Genomic DNA, 20,938 nt, shown 5'->3' with positions numbered 1-20,938 from the left:
CAACATTAGGAAGAACTTCCTGACAATAAAAGTTGTTTCATCATGGAATACACTGCTGCTTGTAGGGTGGGGTCTCCTAGGACTCAAAAGCAATTGATTCCAATTACAGGAAAGGAGATTCCACCTGAACATTATGAAAAACATGAGAGCTGTTCAACAGTGGAACTCTCTGCCTCAGAATGTGGTGGAAGCTCCTTCTTTAGAAACTTTCAAACAGAGGGTGGATTGTCATCTGTCAGGGGTACTTGGATTGTACTTTCTCTGCATGGCAGAGGATTGTACTAGATGGTCCATGTGGTCTCTTCAAACTCTATTGCTCTATTATTCTATGATTTTTCTGGAGGATTGCTAAAAGCTATTCAGGCTGTATGGCCATGCTCCAGAAGCATTCTCTCCTGACAATTCACCCACATCTATGGCAGGCATACTCAGAGGTTATGAGATTTATTGGAAACCAGGCAAGTGGCATTTATATATCTGTGGAATGTCCAGGGTGGGAGAAAGAACTCTTGTCTGCCTGAGGCCAGTGTGAATGTTGCAATTGATCACCTTGATTAACATTGAATAGCCTTGCAGCTTCAAAGCTTGACTGCATCCTGCCTGGGGGAATCTTTGTTGGGAGGTGATTCGCTGGCCCTGATTGTTTTTTGTCTGGAATTCCTCTGTTTTTGAGTGTTGTTCTTTATTTAGTGTCCTGATTTTTAGAATTTTTAATACTCTAAAACCAATAAAACTGGGCTCTACAGACCAATGGATACTCCACAACAGACCTCAGAAGAGCTGTAAGACCAAGAAAAAGCCACGAGAGTAAAGACAAAGATCCACCCAGAGGAAAAGTGTTCTTACCATACTTCAAGAGAACCACTGACCGCATTGGGAAGCTGATGAAGAAACACAACCTACAAACTATCTACCAACACACTAAGAAAACCCAACAAATACTACATTCAGTGGAAGTATATTGTAATACCATGAAGCTGTGGATAAATCTACATAGGGACCACCAAACGTAGCATTGCCCAAACATAAATCAAGGAACATGAAAGGTACTGCAGAGTAAGTCAACCAGAGAGGTCAGCCATAGTATAGCACTTGATGAACCAACCTGGACACAGAATAATATTTGAAAATACAGAAATGCTGGACCACTCTAACAACCACATCAGGCTACAGAGAGAAGCCATTAAAATCCACAAGCATGTGGACAATTTTAACAGAAAGGAGGAAACCATGAAAATGAACAAAATCTAGCTACGAGTATTTTATTTTAAAAAAAACCTCTAAAATCAGGACAGTAAATAAAGAATAACACTAAAAAAACAGAAGAATTCCAGACAAGAAACAATCAGGGCCAGCCAACATCTCCCAACAAAAGATTCCCCCAGGCAGGAAGCAACCAAGCTTTGAAGCTGCAAGGCTATTTAATGCTAATCAAGGTGATCAATTGCAACATTCACACTGGCCTCAGGCAGACAAGACTTCTTTCTCCCACCCAGGACATTCCACAGATATAAACCCCACTTGCCTATTTTCCAACAGACCTCACAACCTCTGAGGATGCCTGCCATAGATGTGGAAGAAATGTCAGGAGAATGCTTCTGGAACATGGTCACACAGCCCAGATAATTCACAGCAACCCAGTGATTCTGGCCATTAAAGCCTCAACAACATATTTTCTGGAAGTTTTTAAAAAGAGGTTGGTTGGATGGTAGCTGTTGAGAGTGCTTAACTTGGAGCTGGAAGGTATGGCTTTTATAGTTTCTTCCAACTCTATAATTATATAACTTCATTTTTCTTTTAATTGTTTATGGGGAAAAGGTATTCGTTCTGCCCCACTATATGCTGATGCACAGTTATGTTAATATACAGCATGTTTTTAAAATCAAGTAGAGTCAAGAGCAGAAGGAATCTGGGCCAGGAGAAACATTTGTGGAAGTCATAGAGGAGGAACAAAGATAAGACATTTAAATAAGACCCATAGTGGAGGAAGTGGTAGTTCTAGTGTGCATACTCTTGTTAAATCAAGGACTTGTTTAGTCATATTGATCTTTTTTGCTGGGCTAACCACACTGTTCTGGCAATGTGCGTTCCGCATCTGTTCTGACAACCTGGATCTGTCTAGTTATGAAACATTTTCTCCTTATCCTCTGAAATAGATCTTCTGGACCATGCACATGTTTGTAGGTATGTAAGCATGCCTACCTTCTGCTCAAGAAATGCTAAGAAATGTGCCACATATATCACCATCATCATCATCATCATTATTATACCACACACACATTTCAGGTAGCTTATGAGGCACTGCTATTCACACATACTTAAGCTTTCCCAGGGCATTTTGCTGCCTGACACAAAGGGCAGAATTCCATGTTCGCTAGCCACATAAGTGGACTAAGAGATGAAAGTTACCTTTCATATAACTGGACTAGGAGTTGAAGGTAACCTCAGCTAACCCTTCAGCACCTGGTCACCTGAAGTAAAACATGGGAGGATAATGTGCAGGTGCTAAAATGGGTTACTAACCCCCACCCAGGTATGGCAAAGTAGACAACATTCAGGTGAGCCCGACTGTCTGAACTGCCAAAGCCTGCACTCTCCAAGCCAGTGCATTGAAATCAATGCTGTAGCTGCACCAGAATTCAACTGTATCCTTCTTACTTACAATCTCATTCATTTCAAGGAGGGTGTGCAAGGCAAGGACACTTTCATAAAGAAAACATAGGCAACACACATTTAGTTGGCTCAAATATTAGCCCCGATTCTGGGTATGGTTAATTCGCTGATTTCAAAAACAGCACCAGTTTTCCTCTGTCAGCTCAGGATTTTTGAGATACTGAACATATACCATCTACCAGTAGCCATCTGCTCACCCACAGAAAACCATGATAACCATATCTAAGAAACAAGAACTGATGTGTGTTGTTGAAGGCTTTCATGGTCAGAATCACCGGGTTGCTGTGAGTTTTCCAGGCTGTATGGCCATGTTCCAGAAGCATTCTCTCTTGATGTTTCACCCACATCTATGGCAGGCATCCTCTGAGGTTGTGAGATTAGATGGAAACTAGGCAAGTGGGGTGTATATTATTTGAGAACACAGAAATGCTGGACCACTCTATCAACTACCATGCCAGACTACACAGAGAAGCCACTGAAATCCACGAGCATGTGGACGATTTCAACAGAAAGGAGGAAACCATGAAAATGAACAAAATCAGGCTACCAGTATTTTAAAAAACTCTAAAATCAGGACAGTAAATAAAGAACAACACTCAAAAACAGGAGAATTCCATATAGGAAACAATCAGGGCCAGCTAACAAAGGATTCCCCCAGGCAGGAAGCAGCCAAGCTTTGAAGCTAAAAGGCTTTTCAATGCTAATCAAGGTGGCCAACTGCAACATACACACTTGCCTCAAACAGACAAGAGATCTCTCTCTCACCCTGGACATTTCACAGATATATAAACCTCACTTGCCTAGTTTCCAACAGATCTCATAACCTCTGAGGATGCCTGCCATAGATGTGGGTGAAATGTCAGGAGAGAATGCTCCTGGAACATTCTCAGAAAATGTTACAGCCCAGAAAATTCACAGTAACCCAGTAATTCCAGCCATGAAACTAGGCAAGATCTGAAGTGCTCTATTCAACACAATTTTCTGAATCAGTGCCCCAAAGTATCCCAGGAACAGACGCACCAAGACAACAAGATTTAAAAATGTTGCGATGTGAAATCAATCAAAATGTCATGATTTCAAAGACATGCCATAATTCATTTGATCAGCGGAATTTATTGAATCCCCAGGAACGTGATAAGCACAGCAGGAAGAAGATCTCCGTTTCAGAAAACATGAAACACATCACCTGTATTTGGCAGGAGCAGAACAAACAAAGGGAAATAATGCCCTCAAAAACACCTCCTGTGTTTTGATTTTTTTTTTCCTGAGTGAAATCCAACTTTTGCTGCTTACACAGTGAATGTACTGGATTGGGGTTCGTTGGTTTGCTCCTGCCAGTTAGGACAAGCAGTGGAAGCAAAGGCCTGGTTGGGCTTGGAAACATCTCACAGCCTTCTCTGCTTTCTGGCAGTCAGGATTTTCACCAAACCAAGAAGGTCCCAGTGGAACAGCAAAAAGGTTTCCTCTCTCTCTGACCACTGGGAGGCTAAAGTAGGCAGCCAGAGGTACAAGGGGTGGCCTTCAGTTCACAAACTACCTCGGGTGCCCTCTCCAGCTCGGGTGAGATGCAGGGCACCCCATCGAAGAACTCTGGGTCCACGGTACGGGGTCTCTCTGGGGCGAAGGAGAGCAGCTCTCGGCTGGCATTGGCCGTATCTCCAGCAGCGCTGGAGCCCCGTTGGTGGCAGCCCAAGAGGTGAGAAAAGACCCTTCGGAAGTCGGCGTTGAAAGCGTAGATTATAGGGTTGAGGGAGGAGTTGGCCCAGCCGAACCAGACGAAGACATTGAAAGTGGCACCACTGACGCAGGGCAAGTCCGGAGGCCTCTGGCAAAATGGCACCAGGCAGTTGAGCACAAAGAAAGGCAGCCAACAGCAGACAAAGACCCCCATGATAACCGAGAGCGTCTTCAGGACTTTGGCCTCCTTACGGATGGAGGAATGGGGCCGATGGTGGGGATGTTGGAGCGGGTGGTGAGGAAGAGGGGAGGCCGAGCCATGGTGGCTGCGGCAACTCTGAGCATGCTGGGCAGCCCGCTCCAGGGAGGAAATCCGACGTATCTGCACTTGGGCAATGCGGTAGATACGGGTGTAGGTGGCAATCATGATGGCCACGGGGATGTAGAAACTGATCAGCGAGGAAGCGATGGCGTAGGTCCGGTTGAGGCTGGAGTCACAGTGCTCTTTTGCAGGCAACACTTCACTGCCCTCCCCGGGGATCCAAGAAGAGGATGAGGGAGAAGAGATGGTGAAGCTGGGTGCCGAAGGGGTGGCAACAGTCTCCTGGCCCTTGTGCCAGTTGAGTTGGACGGGGACGAAGGACACGAGCAGCGCCAGGGCCCAGGCCAACCCGGCCATGGCCAAAGCCACCTTCGGGGTCATCTTCCTCTCGTAGCGGAAGGGGCTGGCAATGGCCCAGTAGCGGTCCAAGCTGATGACGCAGAGGTTGAGGATGGAAGCGGTGGAGCACATGATGTCGAAGGCCACCCAGATGCTGCAGAAGGCGCCGAAGGGCCAGTAGCCGGCCACCTCGGCCGCCGCCTTCCAGGGCATCACCAGCAGTGCCACCAGAAGGTCCGAGATGGCTAAGGAGACGATGAAGATGTTGGTGACTTTGGCCCGCAGGTGCCGCGAGCCCAGGATGGCAGCGCAGACCAGCGCATTGCCCAGCAGGGTCCACACCACGAGCAGCGACAACAGCCCACCAGCTGCCACCTTCTGCGCCACTGGGGGGCCCGGGGGAGATGCTGGGGCCTCGGAAGCAGGCAAGAGCAGGAGCGTGGGGCGAGGCGTCGAGGGAAGGGAAGGGCTCCAAGACGGTGTGGCGTTTCTGCCCCAAGGCATGGCCCCAGGAGGTGGCGTCGGGGAAGGGGCAGGGCTCTCTTCCTCCTCCTCTTCCTCCTTCTTCTTCCCCTCCCAAGGGGCGCTCCGGACCACAGGGGCGCCTCTCTCCTCCCAGCGACCCACTCTTGGCCCCATTGGTTCTCCAGCCGTCCGATGCCCACCTGCTTCTCCTCCAGAAGCCCGTGAGGCTCCTCCTCGGCGCTTCTCACCACGGAGGCGCCCCCATCCGCCTCTAACAGCTATACCTGGACGAGCAGAAGGGGATGATCCTGCGATGCCGTCGAGGGACGCTTTGCAGGGGCGCTCGCTTTCCCTTCCTCGGAGCCCACAAAGCTCCCGGTGGCGCCCCGCCTTCTGCGTATGACTCCCACTGCTGCTGCCTTCTCCGCCTCTCCTTCAGCTTGCCGGTCTCCCTCCTACTCGAGGTGGCGAAAGGCACGGCCCACGCTCAACCCAAGGCTCCAGCCCCGCCCTGGGCCACGCCTAAGACGAACGCCAGCCTCTAGCGCGGAGAAAGGCAGGCGGTGGGACTCTCTTTTGCCTCTTCCCACCAGGCAGACCTGAGTCGAGGGAGGCAAAAGGGAAGCCAGAAAATAAGGGGCTTCCCACACCGCTACCCGTCCGTTCCTCTCTCCCTCACTCCTCTCCTCCCCAGCAAGGAGCGAGCCTTTCGTGGCCCAAGGCAGCTTGGCGCTACTATTTGAAAAAGAGAGAGGCACAAAAGGTTCCCGAGCCCATGGAGGCGCCGACAATCAATGAAGACATTCACCGCCACAAGTGCATGTACCGCCGCCGTGACTAACAAAGGAACGCACTGAAGCTGCGGCTGGTGGGCGCTGAGAAGAGCCAAGCATGGAAGCAGGACCATAGCCGTAACAAAATTCGGGGGGGGGGGGGGGGACTTTTTTTGGCAAATAATAATGAGTAGACCCATAACTCAATTTAAAAACCAGGCTCCATCGACTTCAACTTCAGTAGACACTCAAGACAGATAAACTTCACTGGACACTCATGAGGATTTGGTTAATCAATTCATGAGTAAACTAGGTTTTTGTTAAACCTGAAAATTTTCGGGGGGGGGTGCGAATCCCTAACCCCTCTCCCCTTGGCTACAGACCCGCATGGAAGAGCTGAGGATCTTCTGAAGATGCCAGCCACAAATGCAGGCAAAACCCCAGGAAAAAAATGCTGCTAGAACACGGCCATACAGCCCCAAAACCAGACAACATCCCAGTCCCTTGCATTTGTTAGAAACTGCACTCATGCCAACTTTGAATCTTGAATTTGTCGTGAGCTGCCCTCAAGTCCACTTAGACTTATTATGGATCCCAGGAATGAGTGATTTCCAAGTCACCCTCCTCTCAAACTGAGCCCCATAAGTCTTGCAGATTCAGGGCTTCCTTGATTCAATCTATCCAGATTTAGAGGTCTGATATAAGACTGGACGCCTCCAGTTTTATATCTGCCTACAAACAAGTTTCCTCTTCTGAAGGTGAGCCCTTTTCATGACACTGTCTACGTAGTCTGTGCGCATTCAGAAGAAGACCTACAAGCCACTCTAAACATCTTTGCAGAAGCATAAGAGGAGCTCGGCCTCTCACTGAACATCGAGAAAACCAAAGGGCTTTTCCAGCAGTCACAGCCAATCTCTGCAATGCCAGGAATACAGGTTAATGGTGTAAAGTTAGAAAATGTTGACCATTTCCACTACCTTGGCAGCCACCTCTCCACAAAAGTCAACATTGACACTGAATTACAACACCGCCTGAGTTCTGCGAGTGCAGCATTTCTCCGAATGAAGCTGAGTGTTTGAAGATTGGGACATCCGTAGGGAAACCAAGGTGCTTGTTTATAAAGCGATTGTCCTCCCAACCCTGTTATACGCCTGTAAAATGTGGATTGTCTACAGACTTCACACTCAACTCCTGGAAAGATTCCATCAGTGTTGCCTCTGAAGAATCCTGCAAGACAGGAAGACAGATAGACAAATGTCAGTGTGCTGGAAGAAGCAAAGACCACCAGCACTGAAGCCATGCTCCTATGCCATGAATTCCACTGGACTGTCCATGTTGTCCAAATTCCCGATCACCGTCTCCCAAAGCAGTTACTATACTCACAACTCAAGAACAGGAAACATAATGTTGGTGGACAGAAAAAGAGATTTAAAGATGGGCTCAAAGGCAACCTTAAAAACTGTGGCATATACGCCGAGAACTGGGAAGGCCTGGCCCTTGAGTGTTGCAAGCTTTGAAGCTACAAGGCTATTCAATGCTAATGAAGGTGATCAATTGCAAGATTCACACGTGCCTCCAACAGACAAGAGTTCTTTCTCCCACCCTGGACATTCCACTGATATATAACCCCCACTTGCCTAGTTTTCAACAAACCTCACAACCTCTCAGGATGCCTGCCATAGATGTGGGTGAAACATCAGGAGAGAATGCTTCTGGAACATGGCCATACAGCTCAGAAAACTCACAGTAATCCACTTGTCTAGTTCCTTCATCGCTATCCTTCCAAGTCCTTCATTTCTTCCGATTTCTTGGTTGCAGTCTGCATTCTGATTAATAGCTGAGCTAAGGTATGGAAAATCTTGACATATTTCATTCTCTTCATCTTCTTCAAATTTATTCAAAGCCTATCTGGTTATTATTTTTGCTGTCTTAATACCCATCTGTAAACCTGCCTTTACACTTACTTTGTTTAATCATTCCAAGACTTTTCTATTTCTGCTATTACCGTATATACTCGAGTATAAGCCGACCCGAATATAAGCCGAGGCACCTAATTTTACCACAAAAAACTGGGAAAACATATTGACTCAAGTATAAGCCGAGGGTGGGAAATGCAGCAGCTACTCATAAATTTCAAAATAAAAATAGATACCAATAAAATTACATTAACTGAGGCATAGGTGGGATAAATGTTTTTTGAATATTTACTGTATTTCAAAGAAAAACAGTAAGCTAACTCTGTAAATGCATAAGTAGGGTCAACAAAAACAATATGGTATCAACAATAACTTTATAATAATCATCATCATTATCATCAACAACAACAACAACAACTTCCTTTGTATCCTGCTCTATCTATCTCCCCATGGGGACTCAGGCCGGCTTCCAACATAGTAACTGTGACGCCCCTGGCTGCGAGAGCACTGGAAACCAATACACCGAGGCCAATAAACAGTCTAATATCTTTATTAAGGAATTAAGAAATTAAAACGAAAACAAGCAGAAAGTATAGTCCATCAATAGACCTTTCAGGAAAGGTCAAATATAGTCCAGTAGTATATTGTCCAATATATAATACTAGCTGTGCCCGGCCACGCGTTGCTGTGGCGAAGAATGGTGGTATGGGAAATAAAGTATTGAGGAATTGGTGGTAGTTAAGGTCAAGGGTAAACGTTTTCCTCGGACATTAAGCCCAGTCATGTATGATTCTGGGGGTTGGTGCTCATCTCCATTTCTAAGCCGAAGAGCCGTCGTTGTCCGTAGACTCCTCCAAGGTCATGTGGGATGACTGCATGGAGCGGCGTTACCTTCCCACTGGAGCAGTACGTATTGATGCACTCACATTTACATGTTTTTGAACTTCTGGGTTGGCAGAAGCTGGGGCTAACAGTGGGGGCTCTGTCAGTTCCCCCAATTCAAACCTGCAGCCTTTCGGTCCAGAAGTTCAGCAGCTCAGCGCTTTCACACGCTGTGCCATCAGGGGACATTATTTCTTAAAGGTTGTGAATATGCAATATTTCTGATTGTTTTTTTTTTTGTCTGTTGGAGGCAAGTATGAATGCTGCAATTAGGAAAAATGATTAGGATGTAATGGCCTTGCAGATTTAAAGCCTAGCTGTTTCCTCCCTGAGTGATTTGTTTGTTGGGAGGTGTTAGCTGGCCCTGATTGTTTCCTGTCTGGAATTACCTTGTTTTCAGAGTGGTGTTGTTTGCGATATTTTATATGCTTCTACTGTCTGTGGCCCTGAGAAAACAGAGGATTGGCCAGACTTTGATGATGGGAATCCTTTGTTGGGAGGTGTTAGCTGGCCCTGATTGTTTTCTGTGTGGAATTCCCCTATTTTCAGAGTGTTGTTCTTTATTTAGTGTTCTGATTTTAGAGATTGTATTGTTCTGTTTTATTATACCACATTAATTTTTTTATATTCTGATTTTAGTGTTTTTGAATACTTGGAGCCAGATTGTATTCATTTTCACGGTTGACCGCAACACAATAATAATAATAATAATAATAATAATAAGGATAGTAATGATAGTAATAATAAGGACTTTGGTAATACATAGTGCTTCACTGCCTTCTCAGCTTCCTTTCTGGAAGAATCCTTTCTTGGGAGGTGTTAGCTGGCCCTGATTGTTTCCTTTGTGGAATTTCCAATTTCCTTGCTTTATTTACTTTCTTTATTTCTTTATTACTGTCCTGGTTTTAGAGATTATATTGTTCTGCATTATTCTATCCTAGAAATTATTTCATATCAAAGTAGAATCTCACTTATCCAACATTCGCTTATACAATGTTCTGGATTATCCAACACAGTCTGCCTTTTCATAATCAATGTTTTTGTAGTCAGTGTTTCAAATTCATTGTGATATTTTACTGGTAAATTTGTAAATACAGTACAGTAGAGTCTCACTTATCCAACATAAGTTGGCTGGCAAAATGTTGGATAACCGAATATGTTGGATAATAAGGAGGCGTTAAGGAAAAGCCTATTAAATATCAAATTAGGTTATGATTTTACAAATGAAACACCAAAACATCATGTTAGACAACAAATTTGGCAGAAAAAGTAGTTCAATACGCAGTAATGCTATGTAGTAATTACTGTATTTATGAATTTAGCACCAAAATATCACGATATATTGAAAACATTGACTACAAAAATGCGTTGGATAATCCAGAACGTTGGATAAGCGAGTGTTGGATAAGTGAGACTCTACTGTAATTACTACATAGCATTACTGCGCATGGAACTACCTTTTCTGTCAAATTTGTTGTATAATATGATGTTTTGGTGCTTAATTTGTATAACGATTACCTAATTTGATGTTTAATCAGCTTTTCCTGAATCCCTTCTTATTATCCAATATATTTACTTATCCTGCCGGCCTGTTTATGTTGGATAAGTGAGAGTCTACTGTATATTTCTAATCTTATATTATCTGCTCAGAACTGGATTATATGAGGCCCTTTCTTCACAGTTGTATAAAATGCACACTGAAGTGGATTATATGGCAGTGTGGAGTCAAGATAATCCAGTGCAAAGCAGATAATATAAGATTATAAATGGGTTATATAGCTGTGTGGAAGGGCCTTGAGTCTACACTGCCATATAATCCAGTGCAAATTAGATAATCTGTGGAAGAAGCCTAAGTGAGGCCTAAATCTGCCTCTCCCCTAACTGAAACCTGGCTGTCCCTTGGTTGCTAGGCAACGAAGTGGGCAGAGATTAGCCCTCTGAACTGGCAGCAATTGGATAAAAACAATTATTGCTCTCCCTCTAATTAGGACTTTATTTTTCTTTTCTTTTTGTTGTATCAACCTAGAGGCGTGGATGATGGGTTGTGTTGTCAAATTTCGAGGTTGGGGGGCCTGTAGTTTTGTTGTTTTGTCCGCTGCCCTGATGCCATCACTCTTTTATATATATAGATTAGAGTTTAAAGTTTGTAATCCAAAAACCGAAACGCACTCAAACTTCCAAGCAGTTTGAGTGGGGAAAACGTCCAAATCTTTCACTAGAGTTCAAAGCAAGTCCAAAGGCAAGGAATCGATGACAAGGATGGATACACGGCACGACTAGGCAAGGCTGGATTCACAGCAAGACAAGACAAGGAACACGGCTAGGCAAGGCACGGCAAGGCTGGAAGGTAGCGGACTTAAACGCAGTCCACACTTGGCTGGAAGCGAAGTTAATCCTCCGATTAGCCAGCGCACAGAACTTTTAAGGAACTTCAAATCTCTTCACAGAGCAGGTGTCCAAATGCTCTTTTCCCAAGGGAAAAGAACTAAAACAACGTCTTCACCAGATGCGAGAAAACCATGAAAATGAACAAAATCTGGCTACCAGTATTAAAAATTCGAAAATCAGGATGGTAAATAACTCAGCACTCAGAAAACAGGGGAATTCCTGATAAAAACAATCAGGGCCAGTTATCACCTTCCAACAAAGGATTCCCCCAGGAAATCAGGAATCAGTCCAGCTTTGAGGCGGATATATAACTTGCCTGGCTTTTAACAGACCTCACAACCACCGAGGATGCCTGCCAGAGATGTGGGTGAAACGTCAGGAGAAAATGCTTCTGGAACATGGCCATACAGCCCAGAAAACTCACAGAAATCCAGTGATTCTGGACATGAAAGCCTTTGACAACACATTATTATTATTATTATTATTATTATTATTATTATTATTATTATTAAAATGTTGAGCATCAGTTTGCTTGCATGGGAGATTATGCAATCATCCTGTGGCTACTGCAATCCCAGTGTCTCCTTTGTCGCGCATATTGAGCATTTTGAATCTATAGACCATTCTTTAGTTTTCCATATTTTTTGCCAGATTTTACTTAGAATTAGTATAGATATTCTCTCTCTAACTTGAAGCAACTCTGTTGGCTCTCATTATAATTTCCATTTCACTTTCTAAAATTGTTAGTTCATTTTTGAATGATTCCACTCTGATTTAATCTTTCATCCTTTCATTTCTTTTATATAATTCCTCAGTGTATTGTTTCCATTGTCCTTTTATTTCTATTTGGTAATGTAAGGCATCCCCATTCTTGGCTTAAGTCTCCCATTGATTTTTTTCAATCTTGCAGAAGAGATATCTTGTTCTTCCTTTTTTGTTGTTATTTTTCATTTTTCTAAGTTGATTATTATCCTACCCGCCCCCAACATAAAGAATTTAGACTTCTACCTCTGTTTTGATTTTTTTCATGTACATAACACACAGGTAAAGGTAAAGGTTTTTATCGTATCTGACTCTGGGCATTGGTGTTCATCTCCATTTCTAACCCGAAGAGCCAGCATTGTCCATAGACACCCCCAAGATCACATGACTGCATGAGCAGTCCCGCCAGAGCAGTACCTATTGATCTATTCACATTTGCATGTTTTCGAACTGCTAGGTTGGCAGAATCTGGGGCTGACAGCGGGAGCTCACCCCGCTGCCCAGATTCAAACCGCTGACCTTTTGGTCAGCAAGTTTAACAGCTCAGAGGTTTTACCAGCTGTGCCACTGGGAGCTCCCTTTACTGTTCTAATGTAGCACAAATCCTATGTAAAGTTATACTATGTATTTTTGATATTAATATCGAAATCTGAAATATATATAGAAAGTCTTATATAGTAGGAGCCCCGGTGGCAAAGTGTGTTAAAGCACTGAGCTGCAGACCAAAAGGTCCCAGGTTCAAGCCCCGGGAGCGGCGGGAGAGACCGTTGTTAGCTCCGGCTCCTGCCAACCTAGCAGTTCGAAAACATGCCAATGTGAGTAGATCAATAGGTACCGCTCCGGCGGGAAGGTAACAGCGCTCCATGCAGTCATGCCGGCCACATGACCTTGGAGGTGTCTATGGACAGCGCCGGCTCTTCGGCTTAGAAATGGAGATGAGCACCACACCCCAGAGTCAGACATGACTGGATTTTATGTCAGGAGAAAACCTTTACCTTTACCTTATATAGTAAGTATATAGAAATATGTACTAAATCTGGAGCCAGGACAGAGCATTTATGGCCAGGTGCACCCAGCTGAATTCACTGTGGCACCACATTGTTTTCATGGTTCAAGCCGTCCAACGCCATATCAGCCTTATCAGACCACCATGTTGCCAACTCTTCTCCCAGCTGGCCATGAGGATCTTTCTGAGTTCCTGGCAGTTGTGATCTCCACAGTCTGATACCAGCAGCAGGGCATGATCCACCCCTTTTGGCACAGACATCCAATCTAGACAGTAGATTAGTCTGAATCAGACTTGATCCCATTGTCCAGACTGCCTCAAAGCTGGGAGATATTCCAGAGTTTCTAGCAAGCTCTTCATGTGTTTTGGACTTGAGTTCCTAAAACTCCTGACCCTTGGACAAGCTGGCTAGGGCTTCTGGGAGTTGGAGCCTTAGCACCTGGAGGAGGGCCACAGGTTGCACTAGAGTATTCCCAACTTTGCCCAAAGCAAAGAAAAGTCAATTTCACCCTTTAAAAATCCTGCAGTACTTGGAATTGGTGAACATTGTGGAGACAGTCATCAGTAATCCAAAATGAATCTGGGGCCTTTACCCTGAGAGGAAGAAGAGCAGCATCATGCCAGCTGTGAACCCAGCAGGCAGAACTTAGTATTTAGTATGTAAGCCAATCTCCTCTCCACCGAAGTGCCTGCTTACAACAAATCAAGGAATATGGAAATTGGAGTGTCCCACACAGCCCTGATATGGCAAGTCTGCAATGTAGGTTTCCCCATAGAACATGAAACACCTGAGAACCCTAGTTGCTGGCTTTAGCCCATAAAACCCTAAACAGTTCCAGTCCAGCTTACCTGTCCAAACACATCTCCCTTTATGAGCCAGTTAGAGAGCTAAGATCAGCTGGGGAGGTCCTGCTCTCGGTCCTGCCGCCTTTGCAGGTGTAATTGATGGGGACGAGAGACAGGGCCTTCTTACCGGTGGCTCCTCAGCTGTAGAACTCCCTCCCCAGTGAGATTAGATCGGCCCCCTCCCTCTTCTCATTCAGAAAACATCTTAAAACTTGGCTATGCAAGCAGGCATTTGATGAAGAATAGCAATACCCAAGCAGCTAAAGGAAAATCATGGGATCGATGCAATGTCTAAATGTGTTAATGTTTTAATGTTTTTAGTTATGTCTGATTGTTTGTATAGTTTAAATTGATCTTAAATTCATAGTTATATATTTTGTTGTTTATATATGCAATGCACTGTTTTATATGGATGTGAGGCATTGAATTTTTGCTATTTATTATGTTGTACATGGCTTTGAGTCCCCCAGGGGATGAAAAAAGTGGTATAGAAATACACTAACTAACTAACTAAATAAATAAATAAATAAAATTTCTTAAAATTAGGAGACTGCTAAACAGAAAGGAAGATGAACGTTCCAGAATACTTGTGGTTTAGTTAAAATATAATAATAGAATTTATACCACTGATATGGAAAAGTATAGTGCTACATAGTGCACATATAGAATCCCAGTGAACATTATTACCATGCCCCCATTTTACCCAATTCAGCACTCAATGCCCTCCCCCTCCCCCCCCCCCCGCATTTTTCCCAATTCAGGACACAATAATGAAAATACGCATGCAAATTCACATATACATATGTGTGTGTTGCTGAAGACAAAGCAACATAGCTACCACATAGGAAATTCCTGTCTCACTATCCAACAAGAATTCATATAATGGTGCCATGGTAAATTTTTAAGAGGCAGCTTGGATATAGCAAAAATCTTGAAAAAGTCATTCAAGATTGAAAAAAAATCCTCTTTTGTTCAGCAACAGCAGAAAGTATAAATAAGTGATAAATTCTGTCAATTCAGTGACATAAACAGTGGCATCTGTAGAGATTCTGTAATTACCATGTTCATTGTGGATGAAAAACACTATGTAAGATGATTTTTGTTCCCGGGTTATAAATTTCCTAATTGCTTCTATCATGAAATCATGGAAAAAGTTTATTAAGTTTATTATTTGTGGGACATCCCGCAGTATATTTTGCTATAGTTTTTCAATGAATATCTCATTGAGATACTGTGACAGCCACAAAAACCAAGTTTCTGGAGTATAACAATTACTTTCAAAGTAAGTACCACACATTAAACGGGAATAACACTTTCAAACCAGACTTTCAAACAGATTTTTTTTCAAATTTTGCTACATAGTGTAGTTAGAAAATATACTACAACAATTCTATGTAATGGATGAAACTAGAATAAGCTGTCGTAGGGAACTGACAGCTGTATTGTATATAACACTACTAGATTATATGAGGGCCCTTCTTCACAGCTGTATATAATGAACACTGGATTATATGGCAGTGTGGAGTCAAGATAATCCAGTGCAAAGCAGATAATATAAGATTATAAATGGGTTATATAGCTGTGTGCAAGGGCCTTGAGTCTACACTGCCATATAATCCAGTGCAAATTAGATAGCCTAAGTCTGCCTGTCCCCTAACTGAACCCTGGCTGTCCCTTGGCTTGCTAGGAGTTGGTTGCTAGGAGACGAAGTGGGCAGAGATTAGCCCTCTAAACTGGCAGCAATTGGATAAAAAAATTATTGCTCTCCCTCTAATTAGGACTTGGTTTTTCTTTTCTTTTTGTTGTATCAACCTGGAGGCATGGATGATGGGTTGTGTTGTCAAATTGCGAGGTTGCGGGGCCTGTACTTTTGTTGTTTTGTGTGTCGCCATGATGCCATCACTCTTATATATATATAGATGTGACTTATGGGTTAGTGATGGGGAGTATAGATCAGGGAATAAAGTGATATAACAAGACAACTATTAGGCAAAATGTTTTGAAATTGGTAAATAAACCTTTTTAAAAATATGTTCATAAACAATTAATGAGTTAGGAGTAAAACAATAAGGTGACAAAGTATTCTGATGACACAAAACTATTTATTTTTGCTTCAAAAGGAGAGGACAGCAAAGGCGCCAAATGATCTCTGAGCTGCGGCAAGAAGTATCAAATTGACACGTGTGCCTCAGGGCCCTTCCAGACAGTCCCTATATCGCAAGATCTGATACTAGGTTTTCTGTTTATCTCAGATTATCTGGCAGTGTGGACTCATATAATCCAGTTTAAAGCAGAAAACCTGGGATCAGATCCTGTCTGGAATAGCCCTCAGTATAAGCAAGTGATGCATGAAAGGGCAAAAAAATCCCATCTTTGTGTATAGCAGATGCTGATATCCTAATATTTAATAGCCGTGACAGTGATGAGGTGCATGCTGAACATCATTAGGAAGGGGATTTACAAAAACATTAAAACCGTCACAATACCTTTTATGCAAATTGGTGGCACAGCGGTTTAAACCGCTGAGCTGTTGAACTTGCTGACCAAAAGGTTGGCAGTTCGAATCCAGAGAGTGGCATGAGTGTCCACTGTTAGCTCCAGCTTCTGCCAACCTAGCAGTTTGAAAACATGCAAATGTAAGTAGATCAATAGGTACCACTCTGGCGGGAAGGTAATGGCGCTCCGTGCAGTCATGTTGGCCACATGACCTTGGAGGTGTCTACAGACAATGCCGGCTCTTTGGCTTAGAAATAGAGATGAGCACCAACCCCTAGAGTTGGACACAACCAGACTTAACATCAGGGAAAACCTTTACCTTTATCTATGACATGAACAATACCTGGAATCTTCATGGGTCTTGATTGCAACATGGCAGTAGAAGTTCTGTGACTAAACAGCACTGAAAATCCTTATACAATGAGCTATTTCTGGAATTTAAAAAGATGCTGGGGGAAAAGACAAACAATCAAGAGATTGAGGAAACCTTTCCCTCAGGAAAAATTACAATGTTCAGGCCTCTTACCTTTGAAAAAGGAGAGTAGGTGGAGGGAAGGTAGTGTACTGCAGTGTAAAAGTAAAGTGTAAAGAAAAACATGTTGAGAGGTACAATTGTTCCTCCACTTTTACAGGTTTCACACATGATTTTGATTGTTTGCAAGTTTATATCAATGCACTCACTTCCTGAAGTTGGGGTTGCCATGTTACCATTCACATGGCATCCCTGTCTTTAGAAAGTGAGGTGGGGGTGTCAGAAGGCAGGTGTGTTATGTGTTTCTGTTTTGCTCAATGCCTTCCTTCCTTTGCTTGGGCAAAACCAATACTTGTGGCATGCAAGAAAATGAACAGGGATCTGCCTTCCTCCTGAGACCACAGCAGGTCGCTGAGGGACTGCAAAGGAGGTGCCCCATTCTCCATCATCCCCATGATATCTATGTTTTTTTCACTTTTGTGGGGGGTGGGTATTGCAAAGCATAATCTATTGGAAAATAACTGTACCCAGACTCTGGGGACATATCCATTTGGAAAATGTGAATTTCCATGAATATGTGGAGACCACCTTTTGAAAACCACTTGACCTTGTTAGACATCAACTCTGAAGAAGTGATATTCACAAGCATTAATGTAATTACACATGGGTAACTCAGCCGTTAAACTGAAGAACCAAGTCTTTAAACTGCCAAATACAAAGACATGCCATTACAAAAATATATGTGGTTAGAAGAGGATGGTTGTTTCTTTGCAGTTGCAGTTTTCTAAAAGATATACACTCCCTTAAAACCTTTTAGTTTAAAATATGCACTCAGATAAAAAAAATCTTCTTGGAAAAATAACATCTTTTATTAATTCACATTTCTTATTGAAGTTCAGTTATAGATAGGATGTAGTTTCTCTCTGTGTTGAGTACACAGGGTATCATTCTTTATCAATAGTCCGTAGTCTTTAGTATAGTTGTACTCATTGAAGTCCAAAATCATACTTCTCTATTGAAGTCTCTAAAGCATACTTCTCTACTGAAGTCCAAACAGCAACATACACCTGCTTGCATTGAAGTCCAAACAGCAACTGAACACAAAATGGAGTCTTGAGTCTGAACATGCTCAGTACAATCACATGTCTGTAACCCCTCCCACAACAAAGAGGTAAATCAAACTGGAAAATCAACATACACATAGAATACAGGTTAGCAAATATATACATTAACAAATAAATAGTGAAAGGCTTGAGAGGTTGCCATTTTCAACAGTGGGGGCTGCAACTCCAACGAGGAACGATTATACACAAATATGCAAGTTATAGCAAAAGTGAAGAAGAAGCTTTTCTCCCCCTCCCATATTACCAGAAGCTTATTCATCCAAAGATAATGATGTAAAAATAAGGCAAGACCAACACAAGAACGTTTTCATACAACACAAAAGCCAAACTGTGGGATTTGCTGTCACAATAATGTATTGATGGCTACCAACTTGGATCTCTTTCAAGGTTGATGACGTATGCATGGAGTCTCTCACTAATTGTTTTTCCCTCATGGACTGAGTATTGAGTGATCCAAAATTATGTAACAGCCAATTACTTCAAAGGCATAAAGATCAATGTGAGTGATTAAAAAAAATCTGAATTGTAATTATTTGATTGTGTTATGAATGGGGGAAAATATGTTGACTGTGGACCTGGAGAGCCGAAGTTTGTCCAGGAGACTATACCTTTGCATTGAGACTATACAGAGGAAGCCAAAAATCCTGAATCTGAGCCCAAACTCTTTTAACAATTGCAAGGGAGAAAATGAAAATAAGTTTTGTGCAACCCCTAAGCAAGCAGCACTGAAAATCTTATGTCCCCCATTGTGTCTTATGTCCCCCATAAGTAATATGATTTTTTTTTAGTGTGTACATAGAGAAAGAGAGATGGGGACAGCATGCTGCAGTGATTTAAGCATTGAACTGTGATTCTTGGACACTAATTGGATTCCCAATCCATCATGGAAACCCAGTAGGTGACCCTGGGATATTCACACTTTCTCGGCCTCAGAGGAAGAAAAGGCACCCCCTTTGAACAAATCCTACCACGGAAACCCCATAAAAGGATCACCTTAAAGTTGCCATAAATTACCTGAAGGCACATCATCAATTATGTGTGTTACTGTGAATTTTCCAGGCTGTATGTTCCAGAAACATTCTCTCCTGACGTTTCACCCACATCTGTGGCAGGCATCCTCAGAGGTTGTGAGGTCAGTTGGAAACTAGGCAAGTGGGGTTTATATATCTGTGGAAGGTCCAGGGTGGGAGAAATAACTCTTGTCTGTTTAAGGCCAGCATGAATGTTGCAATTGATCATCTTGATTAGCATTGAATGGCCTTGCAGCTTCAAAGCCTGGCTGTTTCCTGCCTGGGGGAGTCCTTTGTTGGGAGGTGTTTGCTGGCCCTGGTGGTTTCCTGTCTGGCATTCCCCTGTTTTTTTTAGTGTTGTTCAGTTTACTACAGTTTACAGTATTGATTCTAGAGTTCATTTTGTTCATTTTCATGGTTTCCTCCTTTCTTTTGAAATTGTCGACATGCTTGTGTATTTCAATGGCTTTTCTGCGTAGTCTGGCATGGTGGTACAGTGGTCCAGCATTTCTGTGGTCTCAGATAATATGCTGTGTCCAGGTTGGTTCATCATATGCCATGCTATGGCTGACTTCTCTGGCTGAATTAGTCTGTCCACCCAGAGGATGCTTGCCATAGATGTGGGAGAAGCATCAGAAGAGAATGCTTCTGGAACATAGCCCGGAAAACTCACAGCACCCCAGTGATTCCGTCCATGACAGCCTTTTGACAAAACTATGTGTGTGTTTGTTTCCATACATTCACTATCCAATTTACTATTTTCTGCCATTTACGTAAACCCTGTACCCTAATTTTAATCACAGTTGGTCCAATGATTAATCCAACAAAGGCATTCAACTCCCATCTTAGTTGCTATGGGCTGAAGATACACACTGACATGCTATTCCTGGTCTCCACTAGTAATGATTAAGTGCTCGAGAAGCTAGCTACCCTAAATCTGCCGCCCCTCCCAAATTGGTATGATGCCTCCTGGCTATGTAGAAACATTCTTCCATGTTTTCTGCAGATGGGCAATTTAGAATGGTTGTCGGATTCAATCTTTATAACTGCTTGGATTCTTTCAGTTATCAATTTGATTCTTGAAGGACCTAGAAGTGAAGTCCCAGGTTATGGCCTGAGGAGAGATCATCAGCAAAGTTGCAAGCAGATTCTGATTTGTGTGAACACGGGTGGCTGTCTTGACTCACATGATAAAGAGAACAGAGACACACATGTACTTCCTCATTAAAAGCCTGGAAAGAAGTAAAAGCTATTGATGCACATTGTATTCTAACATATACATTTAAATTTACCTGCTCAATGTTCTTTTATGTTCCTACTGATTTACTTGTATGTTTTGTATGCCCATTATTTCAGTAAACTGAAGCACATCTTTACACTGTGTAGCCTTTTTGTTTATTTTTTGTTCGAAATACTTATTGAAAGGCAAGTCCTGCAGAATAAAATGGAGCATACACTCAAGTAAAGACATGTGTAGCATATAATTCATTTCAATATAAAATAACTATGAGTTGAAACTAGATTTCAATGTGTGTAGCTGGGCTAGTGGAAGGGAGCTTCCTCAATGCTCCTTTCCATAGTAGCCTTGGCAGCCCCCTAAAAACAGGGGAAACATAGGCCCTTCTACACTGCCATATAAAATCCAGATTATCCACTTTGAACTGGATTATATATGTAGACACATATACTGTTGACGAGGAACTGGAAAATATAGATTTTTAGACATATATATTGTATACACATTAGAAGCACTGAAATGTAGAAAAATCATGCTCTCTCTGTACCAG

At 42.9% G+C, this 20,938-nt stretch overlaps 1 protein-coding gene across 1 annotated transcript; it reads right to left on the bottom strand.

The window, feature by feature from the left end:
• Positions 1-3,766: 3,766 nt before the first annotated feature.
• Positions 3,767-6,297, bottom strand: drd5 (dopamine receptor D5). Its single transcript, XM_003224152.4, has one exon. It carries the CDS (start codon positions 5,648-5,650, stop codon positions 4,160-4,162), a length of 1,491 nt encoding a protein of 496 aa, XP_003224200.2. The 5' UTR covers positions 5,651-6,297; the 3' UTR covers positions 3,767-4,159.
• Positions 6,298-20,938: the final 14,641 nt, after the last annotated feature.

This window comes from Anolis carolinensis, chromosome 5 (genome assembly GCF_035594765.1).
Source record: "Anolis carolinensis isolate JA03-04 chromosome 5, rAnoCar3.1.pri, whole genome shotgun sequence".
NCBI lineage: Eukaryota > Metazoa > Chordata > Lepidosauria > Squamata > Dactyloidae > Anolis > Anolis carolinensis.
The sequence above is the reverse complement of the archived record's forward strand: the minus strand, read 5'-3'. Positions and strand labels throughout refer to the sequence as shown.

What these genes read in the sequence shown, in the direction of transcription:
- drd5 (XM_003224152.4), bottom strand. Translation starts at nt 5,650, where the DNA reads ATGGGGCCAAGAGTGGGTCGCTGGGAGGAGAGAGGCGCCCCTGTGGTC.